The following is a 20,955-nucleotide window of genomic DNA, read 5'->3' as shown; positions in this document are numbered from 1 at the left end:
TTTTGTCAGTAAAATACTGTCCCATCCACTCTTTGTCTTACAGAAATTAGTCAGGTCTCTGTTCTCTTATTCTCAGTACTCTAATGGATTTTCTTTTTTGTGTTTCTTTACCGTAGTATAAATGGGATTTGAGGAAGGAAGATAAATATGTATGCACAGTCTCACACTGAGTGTTAACTGATGTTTGTTACTGCTTATTCAACTCTCGATCTTCTATATTCTGCTGTAAAGAGAGCAAAAAGGATACTTTCTCATATAGTAGTTGGATGCCAAAAGCCCCAGGCCTGCCCAGGTCTAGGTTTCACATTGCCTTTCTTTGCCCATTTCAGGCCTCAAAACAATTTCATAACTTTTCAGAATGTGAGAGTTAACTTTCTTCCTTAGACTGGTTTGATGTGCTCTATCTACTTAATTTCTGTGTTTCCTTTTTTTATAAATAATAACTTGACTTACTGTTCCTGTACCTTTCTGCCAGTCATATTTATAAGCTACTTTTATGGCTTACAATTATATAATAATAACAAAAGTATTAAAAAGTCTTATAAAGAATAAGAAAAGTATTCTTTTCTTTTTAGTTTGGAGAATAGGGAAGAACAGAAAAGGAAGGGAAAAAAAGAGAGCTGGCCAGGTGCAGTGGCTCACATCTGTAATCCCAGCACTTTGGGAGGTCCAGGTGGGTGGATCAGTTGAGCTCAGGAGTTTGAGACCAGCCTGAGCAACGTGGTGAAACCCTGTCTCCACAAAAAATACGAAAAATCAACTGGACATGGTGGTTTGCACCTGTGGTCCCAGCTACTCTGGAGGCTGAGGCAGGAGGACTGCCTGAGCCTAAGAGGCAGTGGTTGCAGATTGAGGCAGTGGTTGCAGATTGCACCACTGCACTCCAGCCTGGGCAACAGAGGGAGACCCTGTCTCAAAAAAAAAAAAAAAAAAGGAAAAAAGAGAGCGAAGGGCTAACTTCTGAGTCTGGATAAGTTCCTCAGATTGTTGACATTTCTATGATGAGCAAAGCTCATTTCCCTTCTCCTGCCTGATGGATGATTCCGTTGAATGTGGTTTCTTTCATCAGGATCTGCCCCCACCCCATAATTGTGAATATTTTAATATTCATTTGAACAGATGGATTTTAGGAAATGGGATGGGGATGGTAGAGGTATGTTCTTTGCCTCAGAGAACTCAGTTCATGGACCGGTTAGGGATACCACATTTAGGGTACATGAAACAATTAGTGATCCACTCATGACAGTACATCATTATTAAGTGATATATTAACTCTAAATGTAGTAAGGGTTTGGCAGAAGTTAGGAAAAGTTAGGGCTTGCGTTGGGCTTTAAATGGGTAGAATTTGGGAGGAGAGAGAAGCCTGACGATCCAAGGAGTGGAGAAGCTTGTGGGAGCCAAGATTGGGAGATAAAATAAAGCAGACTCTAGGGAAAGCCTGTGAAATGACCGAAGACTACTAAAATGGATAGGTGGGGATCAAGCCTGGAATTCTCTAGATAGACAGCTTGTCTCCACAGTGACCTTTTAATGAGTTTTCACACCTACCAGAGTGGATGTACCAGGGAGGGATAAAAGGAGCAGTTAAGTGCTGGGTCCGAAACTAAAAGTCAGGCTTCATGATGCAACACTGTCTGACCCACTATATCACTCTGGCACCCCCCCTTTTTTTTCCTTTTTAATATTTAAAGAAATTAGAGAAGGCTGAGAGAGAAAGGAGGAATTGTTAAGAGGAGTTGCTAAATATAGTCTTGGAAAATATAATTGCCATAATTTCCCATTTAGGTGATTGCCCACAGTGAGTATCAAAAGTCCAAAAGAATTTCCATCTTTCTGAGCATGCAAGATGAAATTGAGACAGAAGAGATCATCAAGGACATTTTCCAACGAGGCAAAATCTGCTTCATCCCTCGGTACCAGTTCCAGAGCAATCACATGGATATGGTGAGAATAGAATCACCAGAGGAAATTTCTTTACTTCCCAAAACATCCTGGAATATCCCTCAGCCTGGTGAGGGTGATGTTCGGGAGGAGGCCTTGTCCACAGGTGAGTATTATGGTGTTAGGATGTTGTTATATTATGACCAGTTGTTAGATCTGAGATCCACCTGTTATGTGTGGGTCAGTGAGAGTTGCTTTTCCTGTAAGGGATTAATTTGTATTTTGCCTACCTTCCAAGACAGCTGTATTACCTGGTTTAGGATGTGATGCCTTTTGAAAACTGTGCAGTGTAAATGAATAATATTGTTGACTTCTCATATTGTTGCCCTACCTTGTGGGTTGAATTATATATTTTTCCTGAATAATTATTTCCTGTGGTTTCAGTTATGGTCTGCTTGCTAATGAGCATATTATTATTAATGCTAATGAGCACTTATATCTTCTCAACTTCGACTACCTACCATGTGTTTATCTCAGTACATGGCACCACCAGCTACCCAGCTGGCCATGCCAGAAATCTCCAGGTCATCCTTGACCCCCCTCTTTCTCTTATGCCGCACCTGTGGTCTATTGTTAAGTCCTGATGATTTCACCTACTGAATATTTACTGACTCTGTCCATTTCTCTCAAACCCACTGCTACTACTGCAGTCTAAGCTGACATCTCCCCTTGCCTGCATTCCTGGAAAGGCCTTTTAACTGTTCTCTCTCCATGTCTTGCATACTCTCCTTCCTCTTTATTGGTTATTTAAAAGTAATTGAAACAAGATTTTGAAAACCGAAATCTGCCACTTCTCTCCCCTCCTTAAAATCTTTCTGTGACTTACTATTGCCCTTAGATTGAAGTAAACACTCCTTAACGAGGTTCTTCCTAATCTTGGCCCTGCTATCTTTCTCTTTTCACATCTTTCTACTCCCCACTTCATAGTCTGAGTTCCAGCCACTCTGAGTATCTGTTTCCCAACTCCACTTTGCCTTCTCTACTGCTGGGTCTTAATACATGCTGTTCACTGGCCAACAGCTGCTTGGGAAGTTTTATCATTATGAAACAGAGGTAAAGAGCTGAAAGCAAAACAAGCTAAGGATATTGGTTTTTAGTATAATGCCTGACCCATCTTAGAGATGTGTATTTTTGACTAGGACTTAAATGGTTGCAAAGAAGCCCTAGCACAACTTTATGCAGTCTTTGCTCAGTTTCTGCCCCTTCCAATATAACACCATAGCCTATAAAGTCAGTATGATGGAGTCGGAGGGGAGAGGGTCAAGGGCTGGTAACAGTAGAGGGATTATGTACTTTGCTAGTTTAATCTTCCCTGTATTGTCCAATCTTGGGCTTTGCTAGATGTTTAGGCACCAAAAATACATTCAGATCTACCTCCTTCGTGTCCTGCATCAATAGGCCAGATGAATGTCAGCATTTTAAAACTCTTTCATATTTTCAAGGGGAAAGATTGCAAGCATTTTAAGGCAATGAGATAATAAGGGAATACAGAGTATCTTGGAGAGCAGCCTAGGGTTATAGATAAGAAAAGACAGGAAATCATAGCTACTGACTTTGCTCAAACTTAATGCAGCTACTTCAGACTCGCAGGCTTAATGGTGCAATGCAGGATACTGTCCCAATTCCAGTTGACTCTGTTAACAGCTCCTTCAGTGCTTGCATCATCTCTATAATGTGCCTGCTAATTGAAATTTTACTTGATTTCCTCCAGTAACCAATTCCTCTAGAGGCAGCTCATTCCTTTTAGAACAGCTGTGCTCCTTCTAGAACATCTTTGGGTTGAGCTAAAGTGTGTCACTTTGAACTTTTGTGCATTTGTTCTAGTTCTATTCAAGTACAGTGGTGAAAAGAGTAAGGAAGAAGCATTATTTTTCCTTTTAACTTATATTTACACTTCCTGGTTAGGATAATCTCAATCCAAATAAGTGAGTCAATCATTTATGCTTTTTTTTTTTTTTTTTTTTTTTTTTTCCAGAGACAGAGTTTCGCTCTGTCGCCCAGGCTGGAGTGCAATGGCACGATCTCAGCTCACTGCAACTTCTGCCTCCTGGGTTCAAGCAATTCTCCTGCCTCAGTCTCCCGAGTAGCTAGAATTACAGGCATGCACCACCATGGCTGGCTAATTTTGTATTTTTAATAGAGATGGGGTTTCACCATGTTGGTCAGGCTGATCTCGAACTCCTGACCTCAGATGATCCACCTGCCCCGGCCTTCCAAAGTGCTGGGATTACAGGCCACAGCGCCCGGCCTATGTATGGTTTTTAGCATGTCATTTGTCACATAGGAGCTATTGAATAAATGGTAATTTATTAATTTTAAGCAAGGAAGTCAGAATTATTCATTATAAGATAAACTCATTACTAGCGAAGTAGTTAACATTTCAGTAATTTTCAGCAGATATTTTCACACATCTACTTTGTGTCAGACACTATTTTAGGTCTGGAAAGATAAGGCCCTGATTTGAAGGGACTCACACTGTAGCTGATGAGACAGAAAATGAACATAAACAGAATATCATAACCTGTATTATATGTCAAATATAAGTGTCAAATGAAAAGATACTGAATATTAAAAACATAGAAATTTAGAATATGGTTCTAAATAGAAAAAAGTCCACCAAAACCCACAACTGGTTGTTCATTTTTTTTTCTCCTCTAGTATTTATTCATGCTGTATGTGTAATAACAGTGGCTTTTTTCCCCCATGCGTTTTTCTTTGCAGATACTTGCAATCTGAGTTGCAAAGGGATAGAGGATTATACCCACAATTTCTCGAAACTGCAGCCTGGGGTCAAAGCTCGCTGCTGTTGTTTATAGAAATGTTTGAGTAGGCAGCCTTGGCTGTTTGTTATCTCCTAACATCACACTCTGTACTGTGGATTTCTACTTGCATCAGCAACTTAAAATGTGACAACTTCAGTGCTTAAGCATACATCTAGCTTTACAGTGTTTGGGACAAGCTGATCAGAGCTCAGACTGTCCTTGGTGTAGCTTTTGTTATCTGTTTATCTTTCTTGTTTGCTCACATTATCAGAGCTTAGAAAAGAGTGAGCTTTTGTGTCTTCAGTTGCAATTACAAGTTCCTAAGCAAAAATTTCCCATGGGCTATTCTTGTATTATATATGTAGCAAAAGAAATAGAGGGTTGGATTCTTTCCCAAGTTTATCCTCAAGGTAAGGGCTGCTTGGGCAATTAGATTAGAGCAGGAATTTTTCCAATGCAAGTATATAGTCTGATTCAACCTGGCTTAAGCAAAAATGAGATTTTATTGACCCAGAGACTGAAAAGTTCACAGAATGGCTGGCTGGATCAGTGGCATTCGGAGCCAGTCTATCTCTGCCTTTTGGCTTTGCTTCCATCTATATCAGTTTCATTTACTGGTGCCACATGGTGGCCCATGGCAGCTCTAGGTTCCATGGCATTCTTACTGCTAGCCGTAAAGAACAAGTTTGTTTTCTAACAGTCTGATAAAGTCCTGGTCCTAACTCTTCTTGACCCAAATGGGCATCTTGAAATTAATCACTATGGCCAGAGGTATGGAATCGGCTGACTGGCTTAGGCCTGGGTCTTATGTGCCTGTCCCTGACCCATTCTTTGTGACCAGGAAGAAAAAGAAGTGCCAATTGACTTAGACTAGGTCATATGCCCAGCTTGGCAGCCCTACCCAAACCACTGAGCTGAGAGTAGGGTGAGAGTGTTTGTTGTGTTTCCAGAACAAGGGGGAATGGATACTGGAGAGTCAAAACTAAACTCACCTATGCCGTCAATCATTTCTGAAATTCTGCAGAATATAATAGGCTCTTTGCAGTCATAGCTTTTTCGGTGCTGATTTTTAACTTATGATCTTCTTGGAGGCTTTTTGGGAATTATTATCTATGTGTAGGTACCTGAGCCATAACTTAGTGATCATAATGAAGACTTTCTAGTCCTCAAATAAAACATTTTAAAGTAATTGAGTGGGGCATCATCAAGGACAGAGTCTTTGAACAACCCTTCTAGGTTGTTCATGATCAGTACTTTTGGGAGGGTTATGATTGGTTCACTGTGAGTAGCTCACATTGACTTCATTTCTTTCTTTCTTAGGGTTGCATGGCATCTGCAAGAATATAATAAAAGATAGCGGGTATGGATTTCATCAAGGCATATTTGATGGAGTCATGATATCCTCAGGAGGCTGGAGAAATTTGGATTGGCTCATAATACTTTATTCAGAAAAGATGTGTAGAGCACTGCTCTGTCGGAGGTGTGATGGGGATATAGCAGGGAAGAGCATGGACCTGGTTCCCAGTGTTGTGGAGTTAACTAGCCTGTTGTCCTCACAGAAGCAGGTTTGTGCTGGCATGTCACAGGGCTCTCTCCTTTGTGCTGTCCTGTTCAACTTTTTGTTGAACTTTTAGCTTTTTTCAGCTTTTGTTGAACATTTAGATGTCTCACTGTTCCTTATTTTCAGCATGTCTAAATTCGTTCTTATCATTCTTTTTTGTTTTTCATTTCTGTTAGCAGCCCCTTTGTAGACATGGAATTATCGTTGCCTCCTTCCCACCATCCAGTTATTACCAGATTTTTCTTTGTAATGTTTTTATTACCTGTCTTTCTCCAATTCCAGTTTTGGGGGAAGTCTTAGTCTACAATTTTCATTCTTCATATCTGTTCCATTGGAGTAAACTTTAAATTGGTTTCCTGGCCATATTAATGTTCCCAAAGTACCTTTCTGTACAGGTCATCTACCCTATTCAAGCCTTCTCTGTACACCGAATAGATCTGTGTACCTGAGCAAACAGTGGTTCCTGCTGGTTGTTGCCAAAAGAAGGGACATTGGATGAAATCCAAATATTCAGGTCACTTTCTGGGTCTTACCTCCCTTTCTACCTTAATTCTTGTGCCTCCTTGGTACAGCTCCTTATTTCAGCCAAAGTGGTCTGCTGGAAGACAGTATTTCCTAGTAATGGAAAATATGGATTTGAGAAACACACCAACCTGGATTTGAATTCTAGTTTTGCTCCTTTCTAATTGTGTTACCTTGGGAAGATCACTTAACTTCTTAGAGTTTCAGTCTTCTTACCTGTAAGTGGACTCAGACCTAGCTTACATATCTGTTATGGAGTTTAAATGAGATAATGTCTGACTAGTGTTTAGCACATAGTAGGTGCTCAGTAAAAATGCCATTGTTGCTGCTGTGGCTGCTGTTGTTTTTGCTAATGTTGAATGGTCAAGCATAGGGTAATGTTATGTGCTTTGCTGTGAAAGTGATTTTGTTTATGCCATTTTCCAGTCTAGAATATATTATGTGTTTCTTCAGGATAGTCTATTCTAGTCTGGTGCTTAAGATCACTAGCTTTGGAGTCAGACTGATCTGAGTTTGAATCTGGCCTTTACCACTTGGGCAGAATTACTTAACATCTCAAAGTCCAAATTTCCCCATCTGAAAATTGGAGATAATTACAGTACTGACTAATTGTGTTGTTGAGAGGATAAAGTAAGATGATATATGCAAAGTGCCTAGTACAGTTCGCCATGTAGTCAGAAATCAATACATGGTAGTTATTAACAGTAAGCAGAAATTATTTCCCCCAAACCTTTCCTGGCTGCCCACAATATACTAGTCCTTTTCTCCCGTAATTCTTATGTACTTGGCACTTTACATATATTACCACGTTTTATTAATTCTTTTTGAAGTATGTCCCTTTTCTTTGCTGATAGACTTAGACTCTTTCGGAGCAGAAACCTTCTTCTAAATCATTTGTATCCCTGGTACCTAATCATATGGTTTATGTTGTAGACTTTCAGTAAAAGTTTCTTGAGGTGAAGCTAACAGTTTTGAATTCAAAGAATGCCTGTATAAATGAATAGATTATCAACACTTTATAGCTAAGAAAGAAAATCTGGATTTAAAAAACTATATGCATGTACATAGGGACACATTAAAAAGTATACTAGAGTCAGTTGTTTTATAAGGCGCTATAACTCGTTGTTTTTAGAGACAAGGTCTCACTCTGTCACCCAGACTGGAGCGCAGGGGTGTAATCATAGCTAACTGTAACCTTGAACTCCTGAGCCCAAGTGATTCTCCAACCTCAGCCTCCTGAGTAGCCAGGACTACAGGTACACACTACCATGCCTGACTAATTTTTAAATTTTTTGTAGAGACAGGTCTACTCTGTTGCCCAGGCTGATCTTGAACTCCTGGCCTCAAGCAATCCTCCTGGCTTGGCCTCCCAAAGTGCTGGGATTATAGGCATGAGCCACTGCACCCAACCAACATTTTTTATATTTGTGAGTAAAGAGTTAACGTCGGTCCCAGACTAAGCTGGGCCTGCCTGGGGGAATAACCTTGAAACTTATCTTCTCTCAGCACTAGTTTTGGGGAAGCCATAGAGTTGTGATAATGTGGGATGTACCTGTACCTGCCTGTTACTGTGTGCTACTACACCTGAATTGAGAGCTGTGAGTTGGCATGGAAGCCTTGGATCTGTGGAACTAGATCTGTATAAAAGATGGGCAGGAAATGGGAGTTGCAGCTTCTCTGTGTGAAGGTGACCTATGTGCCCCTTGGCTCTTGCTGCACCCTGTGTGAGTGAGGAGGCAAAAGAAGCATTGTACTGAGGTAGCTGCTGGGCCCTGGATGAGGTAAAGATGCTGAACCTGCCATATCTCCTCTTCTGTGTTCTTCTGTAAGGCTAAGTACATGGAATAATACTTAGATTGGTTCCTGAGCCCGAGTGCTATAACAGCTGCTGGGTCAATACGTTATTCTCAATCCAGTCTCCGGGTTTGTTTTTTATTTTTTGTTGGGGGCGGGCAGTGCAGCTTAAATAACAGACATTTATTTTCTGACAATCTGGGTATTTTTAATAATATTCTGTGGAGACTCTTAACACCACTGGTCCCACCAGTGACTGTCAGCATGTCTATGAGAATGTTTAATTTTTACTAAGCCAAGAAATAAGTAGTTATAAGATCCTACATGGTATGGTGTTTTGATATGAGTTACAGCTTATCTTCTCATTGAAAGTGTTTCTAAACCTTTAACATGTGTTTCTTTAGCTTAACAAAAATCCTCCTCATTAGTTGTATTTGAACTTTGGAAATAAGTTAGGACTAAAAGCAAATGAAAGCAATTGTAATTTTGGAATGTGCTTTTGCACATTGCACATGCCATTGTAGGCATTTTGGGTGACCTCCCTTTCTGGACAATTGAGAACATTGCCTCCTGAGTTAGGCACTGTGGGAGGGAGAGTGAACCCTTACTGTCCTTGTTTCATCTTCTTTGTTTTCAGATAGGATAACTGCAACCCAGGGAGGTTGTCACTTCCCCAAGGACACACAGGCAGTTAATGATAAAGCGAGGTCACCCAGTTCTGGTTTCCACTCCAGTGCCCTTTGAAGTGCCATTTTTCTTCACACTGCATTCATTAAGATTGCTTTACTACCTAGATTTTCCTCTCTCTCTTGACAGCATACTGCATTAAAACCGTTATTCATGGAACAGGTACCCTTGGTAACTGTGTGCATGGGAACGTTGTCATATTTTCCCAAGGAAGAACTTGGACTGAGTTACATGCATCTAAAAGTACTCTGGTCTCAAAGTTAAGCTTTTTTTTTTTTTTCCAGTCATTTTGTATTCAACTAAATACACAGGAAGAACCAGCTACAGCTTTGATTTATAACAGGGCCTTTCATTTGAATAAGTGCACCCATGATAGGCTTCCTTGGACCTGTTCCAGAATTGTCTATTTTATCTTCTGCAGCGGCTTTAGAATATATCCTCATGTCAGAGAATGGTAATTTACTTCTTGTTAACTCCCAGCCCATTAAGATTAAAAGACAGTTCCTTAGGGGTTATGGTCTGTTATTCTTGCCAAGATGGGCTAGCCTGCTAAATGTTCTACTCAAGCATAATTATTCATTGAATGTACTATTGGACACTTAACGATCTTTAAAAGGACTAACCCAGGTGACTTAAACCTCGCTACATATAGAACTTCAGGTGTTTAAACTGCATTTCCAATTCAATTTTTATTTTATCACCTTAATCGAGACATTAAAATGTCTATTAGGTTTATATGTATTTCTGTATACATTTAATTCAGAGGAAGGGCATAATTTTTAAGAGGAGTGAAGTTGGAATTAGAAAAAATAAATTCTTTTTTTAGTTTATTCCTCTGAACCTTAAATTTCAAGCTAGGGTAGTAAAGACCTGTGTGTAAATGAATGCCCAGCTTAAATGCTGCCTCCTGCAAAAGTCTTCTTAGATTTCTTAATCATATTTAAACACTTCTTCCTTTGTTTTCTCCCTGTATTTTGACACCTCAGCATACCTTTTGTTATTGGATTTGCTTTATTATATCCTATATATGTAATTTAAAAGTTTTTTTTTTTTTTTGCTTTACTACTTGCAGGGATTAGGAGTCCACTATTTAATAGGGAATCCCATTTCATTTACCCCGCTTTATAAAATGTTAGAAAATTACTCTCCATATTAAGCTTATGGCTTCATGTAACTTTCACCTGATGGTCCTTTAGAGAAACATATAAATAGTCTTCAAACATTTTTTCTTTTGGCGTGTTTGGGCTTAGCACAGTGCCCTGATGAATCTGAGGTACCATCTCTTTCTTCAGTAACTTAAATATCCTTTTTAAAGTACAGCTGAGAATTGTATATTGGGTGAATGACTGATAGTACTGCAAAGAAATGCAGATATAATAGCACATGATCCATCAATGTTTATCTTTTATGCTAATCGTCATCTACAAAACCAGATTTGTATTGATTATTATCCATAAATAAACAAGCAGAGGCTGGGCACGGTGGCTCACACCTGTAATCCCAGCACTTGGGGAGGCTGAGGGAGGCAGATCACGAGGTCAGGAGATTGAGACCATCCTGGCTAACATGGGGAAACCCCGTCTTTACTAAAAAATAAAAAAAAGAAAAAGAATTAGCCGGGTGTGGTGGTGGGTGCCTGTAGTCCCAGCTACTCAGGAGGCTGAGGCAGGAGAATGGTGTGAACCCGGGAGACAGAGCTTGCAGTGAGCCGAGATCGTGCCACTGCACTCCAGCCTGGGTGACAGAGCGAGACTCTGTCTTAAAAAGAAACAAAAGAACAAAAGCAGAATAAGCTAATTTACTGTTGGATGAAGTAGGAAGCAAATCATGAGATGGAAATTGAACAGAAACAAAAAATATCTTCCTAACTGCCCATGTCATTACTTTGGGTTAAAGCAGTCAAATCCACTGTAAAAATTTAAGTGTTCTTTGTGTGTAGTGACACAGGGAACCAGAATCACTTGTAAGAAGTCTTATGATTAATTAAAAAACAAGAAAGAGCTAGGAAAGAAATTTTGATTTAGTCAGAGTTTTGTGTGTATATATGTGTGCATGTGTGTGTGTATATGCATGTGCTGTGTATAAAATGGGTCATGATGTTTTTCTTACTGTAGTTTCTAAAATGTTTGAAAGCCACTGATTTAGGCATCTGCTTCTCAAGAAGGCATGCATCTATTACAGGCCTTATTGGGTAAATTTTCTTCAACTATTAATTTTACTTAAACATTTTAGCAGAAACAAACCAGAAAAACAAACATACAAACATTACAAACCACACATTATTTTTATAACAAATACAATCACAAAGGTAGCATATAGAAGATAAATAAAATTCACAAATTTTAAGGAAAAAATTAGCCGAGCGTGCTGGTGGGTGCCTGTAATCCCAGCTACTCAGGAGGCTGAGGTAGGAGAATTGCTTGAACCCAGGAGGCGGAAGTTGCAGTGAGCCAAGATCGCACCATTGGACTCCAGCCTGGGGGACAGAGTGAGACTCCGACTCAAAAAAAAAAAAAAAAAAAAAGGGATAAAAATTTAAAGGTAAAACACAAAATATTAAAGCAAAAACTTTGTCTCTGTGGGCAGGCCTGCAGGCAGACCCTCCAGGGATTTTAACTTTCTCTGCAGTTACCTTAGTGAAAAATTTGGGAAGTACTGGTCATTTAGTGGAATTTCAAAAGCATGATACAAATGAAAAACAAAATTTTTTTTGATGTGCTGTTTCAGTTCCTCTGTTGATTTTTAAGCTACGTTTTAAATTGTTTTTGCAGTTGCTGGAGGGATTACATCTTTTATTTAGTACAGTCTGTTTCAGATTAGTATTCACCTGACTCCAGTAAAATACAGCAACTTTGCTCTTATATAATTCCATTCTTCCTTCCCCATTTATGTTATTATTGTCATATTGAGGCAGGAAATTAAAGAAAGAAAAATAAAATAAAAATAAAAAGAAATAAGCTTTCCTGTATTAGGCTGACTTGTTCCAGAGGCAGCAACGAGCACAGCCCAGACCCAGGAAAAGTCTTGATAATACTATCTAAGAAGCCAGGACACAAAAGAATGTGCTCTGGAGACTCTCCCACCACTCCCTCCACATAGGGAGAAGAAAAACAAATTTCCCTTTGTTTTACAGTATGAGTTTATAGATTCCTGTTGTCTGTAACTAGTGACTTCTAGTATTCTGATTTATCTAAGCAGTGGAGTGACGGTCATAAACCAACTGAGCAGGCCTGAGATACGGCCACCTGGGCACCATAGTGAAGGCCATGGAATAAGCCTTGCTAGGCACTACAGCAAGCCTAGATAATGGCCATCTGAGTTGCATAGCAATGGTCATGTGTAATCCTCACTTATGAACCTGTTACAATTTGATTAACTGTCTTGTCCTGCCTCTGTATCCTTACTTTCACTTTGCGCCAGTGTAAGCTTGACTCAAGTTAGCCCATCCCCTTTTAGAAGTATGCATAAGAGTCAAGTGCTGTCTTCGTTCTGGGCCCAGTTTTTGGATGTTGAGTCTGCTGGGTCTGAGTGCAATCAGAAAAGATCTTCCTGGTTTACCCCGAGGTCTCTCTTGTCCTCCTAATTCACACAACAATATAAGATACATCTGTATGTACTATAAATCCAACAAATAGTATTACAATTATTGCTTTAAGAACTCTTATGTTTTAAAAAGGAATAGAAGAAAAGAGAAAAAAAAACAGTCTGTTGTGTTTACCTTCCTACTTACCGTTTTCAGTGTTCTTCATTCTTTCCTGTGAATTTGAGTTACCATCCAGTGTAATTTCCTTTTGGCCCAAAGGATTTTCTTTAGTCTTTCTCAGACAGCTCTGCCAGTAATTAATTCTCTCAGTTTTTGTTTATCTAGGAATGTCTTATTCTGCCTCTGTTTTTGAAAGGGTTTTGCTGAATATAAAATTCTTGGTTGACATATATATTTTTTTCCTTTCAGCATGTTCAATGTTATTCTTCTGCCTTGTGGCCTCCATTGTTTCTGATGAGAAGTCAATCATTCATTGTATTTTTGTATTTCCCTGTTTATAAGTTATTTTTCTCTTTCAGCAGTTTGATTCTGATGTGTAAAAATGTAGATTTCTTTTCTTTTCTTTTTTTTTTTTTGAGATGGAGTCTCGCTCTGTCACCAGGCTGAAGTGCAGTGGTGCAATCTTGGCTCACTGCAGCCTCTGTCTCTCAGGTTCAAGCAATTCTCCTGCCTCAGCCTCCCAAGTAGCTGGGACTACAGGTGCACACCACTATGCTCGGCTAATTTTTTTGTATTTTTAGTAGAGATGGGGTTTCACCATGTTGGCCAGGATGGTCTTGATCTCCTGACCTCGTGATCCACCCGCCTTGGCTTCCCAAAGTGCTGGGATTACAGGCATGAGCCACCATGCCTGGCATATGTAGATTTCTTTAGTTTTATCCTGCATGGGATTTATTGAGCTTCTTGGGTCTGTAGATTAATTTTTTTATCAACTGTAGGAAGTTGTCAGCCAGTATTTTTCAAAAAAAATTTTTTTCCTGCCACATTGTCTCTCTTCTCCTTCTAGGACTCTTATTCCATGTATAGTATATTGGTATTCTTGATATTGTCCTACAAGTCACTTAGGCTGTGTTCATTTTTCTGCAGTCTTTTTTTCTTTGTTTTTTCATGTTGAATAATTTCTGTAGATCTGTCTTTAAGTACACTGCCTTTTTTCTTCCATCTTCTCAAACCCATTGTTGAGTCCATGTAGTGCATTTTTTATTTCAGTAGTTGTACTTTTCTTTTTTTTTTTTAAATGGAGTTTTGCTGTTGTCGCCCAGGCTGGAGTGCAATGGTGCAATCTCAGCTCACTGCAACCTCTGGTCCCCGGGTTCAAGTGATTCTCCTGCCTCAGCCTCCCGAGTAGCTGGGACTGCAGGCACGCACCACCACACCCAGCTAATTTTTGTATTTTTAGTAGAGATGGGGTTGCACCATGTTGGTCAGGATGGTCTCGATCTCTTGACCTCGTGATCCACCTGCCTTGGCCTCCCAAAGTGCTGGGATTACAGGCATAAGTCTCTGCGCCTGGCCAGTAGTTGTACTTTTCAACTGTAGAGTTTGATACTTATGTAAAGTTTCAGTTTCTTCATTGATATTCTTTATTTGTTGAGTCATTGGTGTCATATATTCATTTAATTCTAGGAACATTAGTTTCCTTTAGTTGTTTGTTTTTTTGTTTTTTTTTTTTTTTGGATGGAGTCTCACACTGTCACCTAGGCTGGAGTGCAGTGGTGTGATCTTGGCTCACTGCAAGCTCTGCCTTCCGGGTTCACACCATTCGCCTCAGCCTCCTGAGTAGCTGGGACTACAGGTGCCTGCCACCATGCCCGGCTAATTTTTTTTTGTATTTTTAGTAGGGACCGGGTTTCACTATGTTAGCCAGGATGGTCTCGATCTCCTGACCTCGTGATCCGCCCCCCTCGGCCTCCCAAAGTGCTGGGATTGCAGGCATGAGCCATTGCGCCTGGCCTACTTCAGTTTTTTTGAACAGAATTTTCTTTAATTCTTGGCTCATATTCATAATGGCTGCTTTGAAGTCTTTGCTAAATTGAACATCTTGGCCCACTTAGACTTCATTTTCCTTGACTGATTTCCCCACCTTCATTATAGGTCACTTTATTGTTTTTTTTGCATGTCCTATATTTTTTTTGTTGTTGAAATCTTTTTGATAATATCTTGTAGTATTTCTGGATTCTGATTTACTTTTTAAAGTGTTTTGTTTGTTTGTTTTTTGGTAACTAGCTTGCTCTTAGCCTGTAGAATCTGTCTCCCTATGATATGTGTCTATAGATATCTCTGCTCAATTTTTGTGTGCTTAGATTTATATTTTGGCCTAGCTTCCTAGGTGCTGCTCCTATGTCTATATAGCTTAGTGGTGAGCCAATGATTGTTTCTTCAAATATTCAAATCTTTTGCCCAATTTTAATTGAGTTGCCCTTTTACTGTTATGTTATCTAAATTTTTTATGTATTCTGGATAATAAGTTCCTTGTCAGATATGTGATTTGCAAATATTTCTCCCACTGTGTTTTTTCGCTGTCTTGGTGGTATCCTTTGAAGCAAAGTTTTTAATTTTGATGGAGTCCTATGTAATAATTTTTTGTTACTTGTGCTTTTGGTATTATAGCTAAGAAACCATTGCCTAATCCAAGGTCATGAAGATTTATGCCTCTGTTTTTTTCTAAGAGTTTAATTGTTTTAGCTCTTACATTTAGGTCTTTGATGTATTTTGAGTGAATTGTTGTTAAATGGTGTAAGTTGGGGCCAACTTACTCTTTTGTATATGGATATTTGGTTGTCCCAGCACTGTCTTTAAAAAGATGATTCTTTCCGTATTGCATTGTCTTGGCATCGTGTCTTCTCTGTTTTTGAAGGACAGTTTCGCTGGAAATAGGATTCTTGGCTGGCAGTGTTTTTCATTCAGCACTTTGAATGTGTTATTTTCACTGCTTTCTGGCCTCCAGGTTTCCATTGGCAATTCAACTGTTAATCTTATGAGGATCTGAGGATCTCTAGTGATTCATGTTTTTTTTTTTTTTGTCGCTTTTGTTGCGGGAAGTCAGGGACCCCGAACGGAGGGACCGGCTGAAGCCATGGCAGAAGAACATAAATTGTGAAGATTTCATGGACATTTATTAGTTCCCGAAATTAATACTTTTATAGTTTCTTACACCTGTCTTTACTGCAGTCTCTGAACATAAATTGTGAAGATTTCATGGACATTTGTCACTTCCCCAGTCAATACTCTTGTGATTTACTATGCCTGTCTTTAATCTCTTAATCCCATCATCTTTGTAAGTTTGGGATATATGTCGCCTCAGGACCTGTGATGATTGTGTTAACTGCACAAATTGTTCGTAAAGCATGTGTGTTTAAACAATATGAAATCTGGGCACCTTGAAAAAAGAACAGGATAACAGCGATGTTCAGGGAACAAGGGAGATAACCATCAGGTCTGGCTGCCTGAGAGCCGGACAGAACAGAGCCATATTTCTCTTCTTACAAAAGTGAATAGGAGAAATATCGCTGAATTCTTTTTCTCAGCAAGGAACAGCCCTGAGATAGCCTTCTAGATTCCCTGGAATATGTTGGAGCTTTTCAAAGGCTCCTCAGGACATCTTCTTCCCCAGTTTTTCTTTTTAAGTTTTTTGGTCAGCCTCTTGTTAACACTAACTGGATTCCTGCCCCAGACAGCTGTGATATAAAGCAATTGCCATTGATTTTTAAAATAAATGTCCTAGGGATAGGGCTTTTTGCACGGAGAGAGCTATGAGTCAGATCAAGTAAAGATAAGACCTGACAATGCACCTTTTCGGGGAACTGCCAGACAAATTAATTAGTGACAGTTTTCTGGGATGGAGCTTTTGTTGAGCTCCAAACCTGTTCTGCCCCTCCATTGGCTGCCAGGCTGTTGGTGGTTGTCACAGCTACTTTAGTTGTAAGGCTGTTGATTTTCAAATCTACTATGAAGCTGGGGAGAGGGGGATGGGAATGGGGCAAGTTGAAAAGATACAAAGCTCACTGTTCTTACAGAGAATAAACATTTGGATTGTTGTAAGCCTTTGGCTAATTTCTAGAGTTTTGAAAAGTTGATTTTGACCATTTTTCCCAATGTTCTTGCTGGTTTTATTAAGGAGCAGATTTTCAGTTTTCTGCTCTCCCATTCTAGAAGTGATTCTGAGCCAGTGATTTAGACAGTAGTTGTTTTCAAACACTAGAGTGCATGAGGTTTCCACCCTCCACTGATTGATCTGTCTGTGAGTTGCAGAGTGCATTCAAGTTTCAGCACTTCTCTAGTTGTCCTTGGCTGTTACTCTCTGCCAGGCTCTCTCGGATCTTCCCTGCATGTCCCTATAGTTTCTAGTCAGCCAGGTATATAGGAAGAGTTTATCTCAGCCCTTCTGTGGACCTCTTATTTTAGTATAGCCACGTTAAATTCCCATTATGCTCTTACACCAACTGGGATTACAACCTTGGCAAGTAAAGCTGTAATTTTTCCTGTATATTTCCTACCGTATTTGCTATGTTTAGCTCACAAAGCCCCCTACCACAAGTTAAGTCTGCCCCTTCTGGCAGCAGAGCTGCTGTTTTTTCCAGCCAGCCCCATGTTGGTAAAACTGCCATTCTTGAGGACTGAGCTGGGGGCCTGGGAGCCTCACCAGGTAAGAGGACCAGAGACTTCTGCTGTTCCTACTTAGTCTTTGGTCAGCTTCCAAATCCCTGAAATAGTTGGCTTTGGATGATTTTGTTTAATGTACAGTATTTTTTTTTTCAGAAAGGATTTTCACTGATTTCTTACCATCATTGCGAAAGGAAATTTTCAAGAGAGGAAATTTCTGATTTTTTCAGGGGTGTGGTATGTGGGAGAGATTGCATAATATAATAACAGTAATAGTCCAGATTTCTTGAGTACTTACTACCTGCCAGGAACTGTGCTAAGCAATTATTTTGCATTGCTTCATTTGATTCTTTCCATACCCTGCGGAGGCATGGGTGCTGTTAATGTCCTGCTCCTCCATTTTATAGATCAGAAAAAAAGCTCAGATGAAGTACCTTATCTATGGTCACACAACTCATGAGTGGCAGAAATAAGATTAAGACCCAGGTCACTTTGGCTGTAAGACCCCAGCCCTAAACCACTACATCATATATCTATAGTCGGAGACTGACACCAGGAGGCATCACAATGAGATTGAGATAGGGATACAGAAAGAAGGATGGGGACTGAAAGGTGAAGGGTCCTGAAGCCCTGAGCTGCCTCATTTGCTGTTCTCACTGTGTTTCCTGGAGGTTTTACTGAGTGCCCTGCAGTGTTGACTGCATCCTACTTGCAAGCCCTTTGGTCTGCCTAATGATCAGCCAGGCTGGGCCTCTAAGGTCTTTCAGAAGTACACAGCCCTATGGTGAAAAGGCATCCTTTCTCATGAGGTAGGAGACCAGTAGGACTTGCTTTTTGTTTTTCTTTTTTTTTGAGACGGAGTCTCGCTGTCACCCAGGCTGGAGTGCAGTGGCGCGATCTCGGCTCACTGCAAGCTCCGCCTCCCGGGTTCACACCATTCTCCTGCCTCAGCCTCCTGAGTAGCTGGGACTACAGGCGCCTGCAACCACGCCCGGCTAATTTTTGTATTTTTAGTAGAGACAGGGTTTCACCGTGTTAGCCAGGATGGTCTCGATCTCCTGACCTCGTGATCTGCCCGCCTTGGCCTCCCAAAGTGCTGGGATTACAGGCGTGAGCCACCGCGCCCGGCCAGGACTTGCTTTTTGGTCACAACACTGCTGACCAAAACAGGATGTGGTCCAGACAGGATAAAATGGAGAAACCGGCAGAAACCAGCAGATGGCGACAAAAGTGATCCCTGGCTGCTGTCGTTGCTTATTGGCATTAGAAACTCCCACCAGCACCATGATGATTTACAAATGCCATGGCAGTGACCTGGAAGTTACTACCCCTTTCTGTGGCAACAACCTGGAAATTACGATCCTTTCCTAGAAAGTTCTAAGTAACCTCAATTTGCATTGACCTGCGCCTTAATTTACATGTAGCCAAATGTGGGTTTACCTGAATGTTAAATATAGTTGCCAGGACTCTGGGCTACCTTGCTGACTCTGGGCTACTGCATGTGAGCTAGCCCTGCTCTGCAAGGAGCAGTACTGTTCAATCAAAAGGCTCACCCCTGAATTCTTTCCCGGCAAAGCCAAAAGCCCTCCTGGGCATAGCCCCAGTTTTGGGGCTCACCTGTCCTGCATCACTCACATGACATTTCCGTATTTAAACACCCATGATCCCTGAGCCCTGCAAGACCAGAAGGTCATAGGGCTCCACAGTGTTACCTGGTAATGTTACAGAATTAGATCAGAGAAAATGGGATTTCTTCATTGTAGTGTGCTTAATGATCTCTGTAAAGAGTATAGCATAAAAAAGCTGCATTAGTTTGAAGACTTATTTTGATTTTTGAAGACTTATTTTGATTGAACTGCGGGATTTCTGTTTGGGACTCGTGTTTTCTATTAAAATGAAATAAAGTAGTTATACTTAACATTTTTCTTTTTTTTTTTGAGATGGAGTGTTGCTCCGTCGCCAGGCTGGAGTGCAGTGGTGTGATCTTAGCTTACTGCAACCTCTACCTCCTGGGTTCAAGCGATTCTCCTGCCTCAGCACTCCTAGTAGCTGGGATTACAGGTGGCCACCACCATGCCCGGCTAATTTTTGTATTTTTTCGGTAGAGACGGGGTTTCACCATGTTGGCCAGGGTGGTCTCGATCTCCTGACCTTGTGATCCATGCCTCGGCCTCCCAAAGTGCTGAGATTACAGGTGTTAGCCACCGCGCCCGGCCTATTTAAAAAATTTTAATTTTAGTAGCATTTGAAGTCAGCATTTAATTTTCTTCTTTTCTTTTTCTTTAAGCATTTCAAATTGTCACTTCAAACATTACACAGAGTTTCCTTGATACTACTTAAAAGTACTATTTTTCTAGTAATCACCTTTAAGTTTGGCATTAATTTTTTTTGTCTGAGAATATTTGTATAATTTTTTTATTCAGCAAAACTGCAAATGAGTCATTAATTATAAAACAGGTAATGAAAGAAGATAAAGTGGAAATTGAACACTAAAAAAAAAAAAACTCCTTGTCTTGAATTCTCCCCTCATCAATTTTCTGTGGGGCATCCCTCTGTAAATAGCTTATGATTGAATTTTTGATATTTGTACTGAACTGGTAGTCTTCTTTTAGTTAGGGCTGTTCAGTCTGTTCTCTTTTTTGGGAATAACTCATTTGTCTGGCCTTCTTTCTATTACCTTTGTCATGTTTTTGGGAGACAATTTTTTTTGTCATTTCCTTTTCTTTGTGTCTTTTATTCCCTCTAGTACTTCATAATTATGCATTCATTTCTACTATTGGTTACATTAAAATATTTTTAGCCTCAAATTCTCACTAGCATTATAAATATAGTATTTATTGACCTTACCCCTGTGAAAGACAAGAAATTAAATGTGCCTTTTCTTTTCTTTTCTCTTTTTTGAGACGGAGTCTCGCTCTGTTGCCTAGGCTGGAGTCGAATGGAGCAATCTTGGCTCACTGCAACTACCACCTCCCAGGTTCAAGTAATTCTCCTGCCTCAGCCTCCCCAGTAGCTAGGATTACAGTCATGTGCCACCACGCCCAGCTAATTTTTTGTATTTTTAGTAGAGATGGGTTTCACCATGTTGACCAGGCTGGTCTGAAACTCCTGACTTCAGGTGATCTGCTTGCTTTGGCCTCCCAAAGTGCTGGGAATACAAGCATAAGCCACCATGCCCGACCAATGTGCTTTTTCTTTTTAGCTTTTGTCAACATAAACTGGTGTTTAAAATTAACAGTAGTTTAAAGATGTGTATATTCTTTAAGGAATTCTTTTCACTGACATTTGATAATTTTCTTACTATATTATAGAGAAGAGTCATTTAAACTGAACTGTAAATTTTCCTGGGTTCATGGTTCCTTGTTCCTGCTGTGATAGCATATCTTCTTTATTCTTGATTCATGTATTTTAATTAATTTCTTGGTCAGATGGAATATTCCTTTAAGTAATTTTTTCAGCATGGTCCATGAGTGGTATGTTTTCAGAATGCTTTTATTTTTGAGGCTGTCTTTGTACACATCAGTGAATTCTTGAATAGGATG

The 20,955-nt window shown here is 40.0% G+C and overlaps 1 protein-coding gene across 3 annotated transcripts in view; it reads left to right on the top strand.

The window, feature by feature from the left end:
- LOC100586327 (5-formyltetrahydrofolate cyclo-ligase) overlaps nt 1–20,955 on the top strand; it is a 52,945-nt gene that overhangs the window by 6,103 nt on the left and 25,887 nt on the right. For all 3 annotated transcript variants that reach the window (XM_003275402.3, XM_003275401.2, XM_030814888.1), the window contains exon 2: nt 1,786–2,047. In XM_003275402.3, coding sequence (XP_003275450.2) covers nt 1,840–2,047 — 208 coding nt within the window. In that variant the 5' untranslated portion in view covers nt 1,786–1,839. The remainder of the gene's footprint in view (nt 1–1,785; nt 2,048–20,955) is intronic.

Source organism: Nomascus leucogenys, chromosome 6, assembly GCF_006542625.1.
Source record: "Nomascus leucogenys isolate Asia chromosome 6, Asia_NLE_v1, whole genome shotgun sequence".
NCBI lineage: Eukaryota > Metazoa > Chordata > Mammalia > Primates > Hylobatidae > Nomascus > Nomascus leucogenys.
Note: the sequence above shows the minus strand (reverse complement) of the source record. Positions and strands in the feature narration are given on the sequence as shown.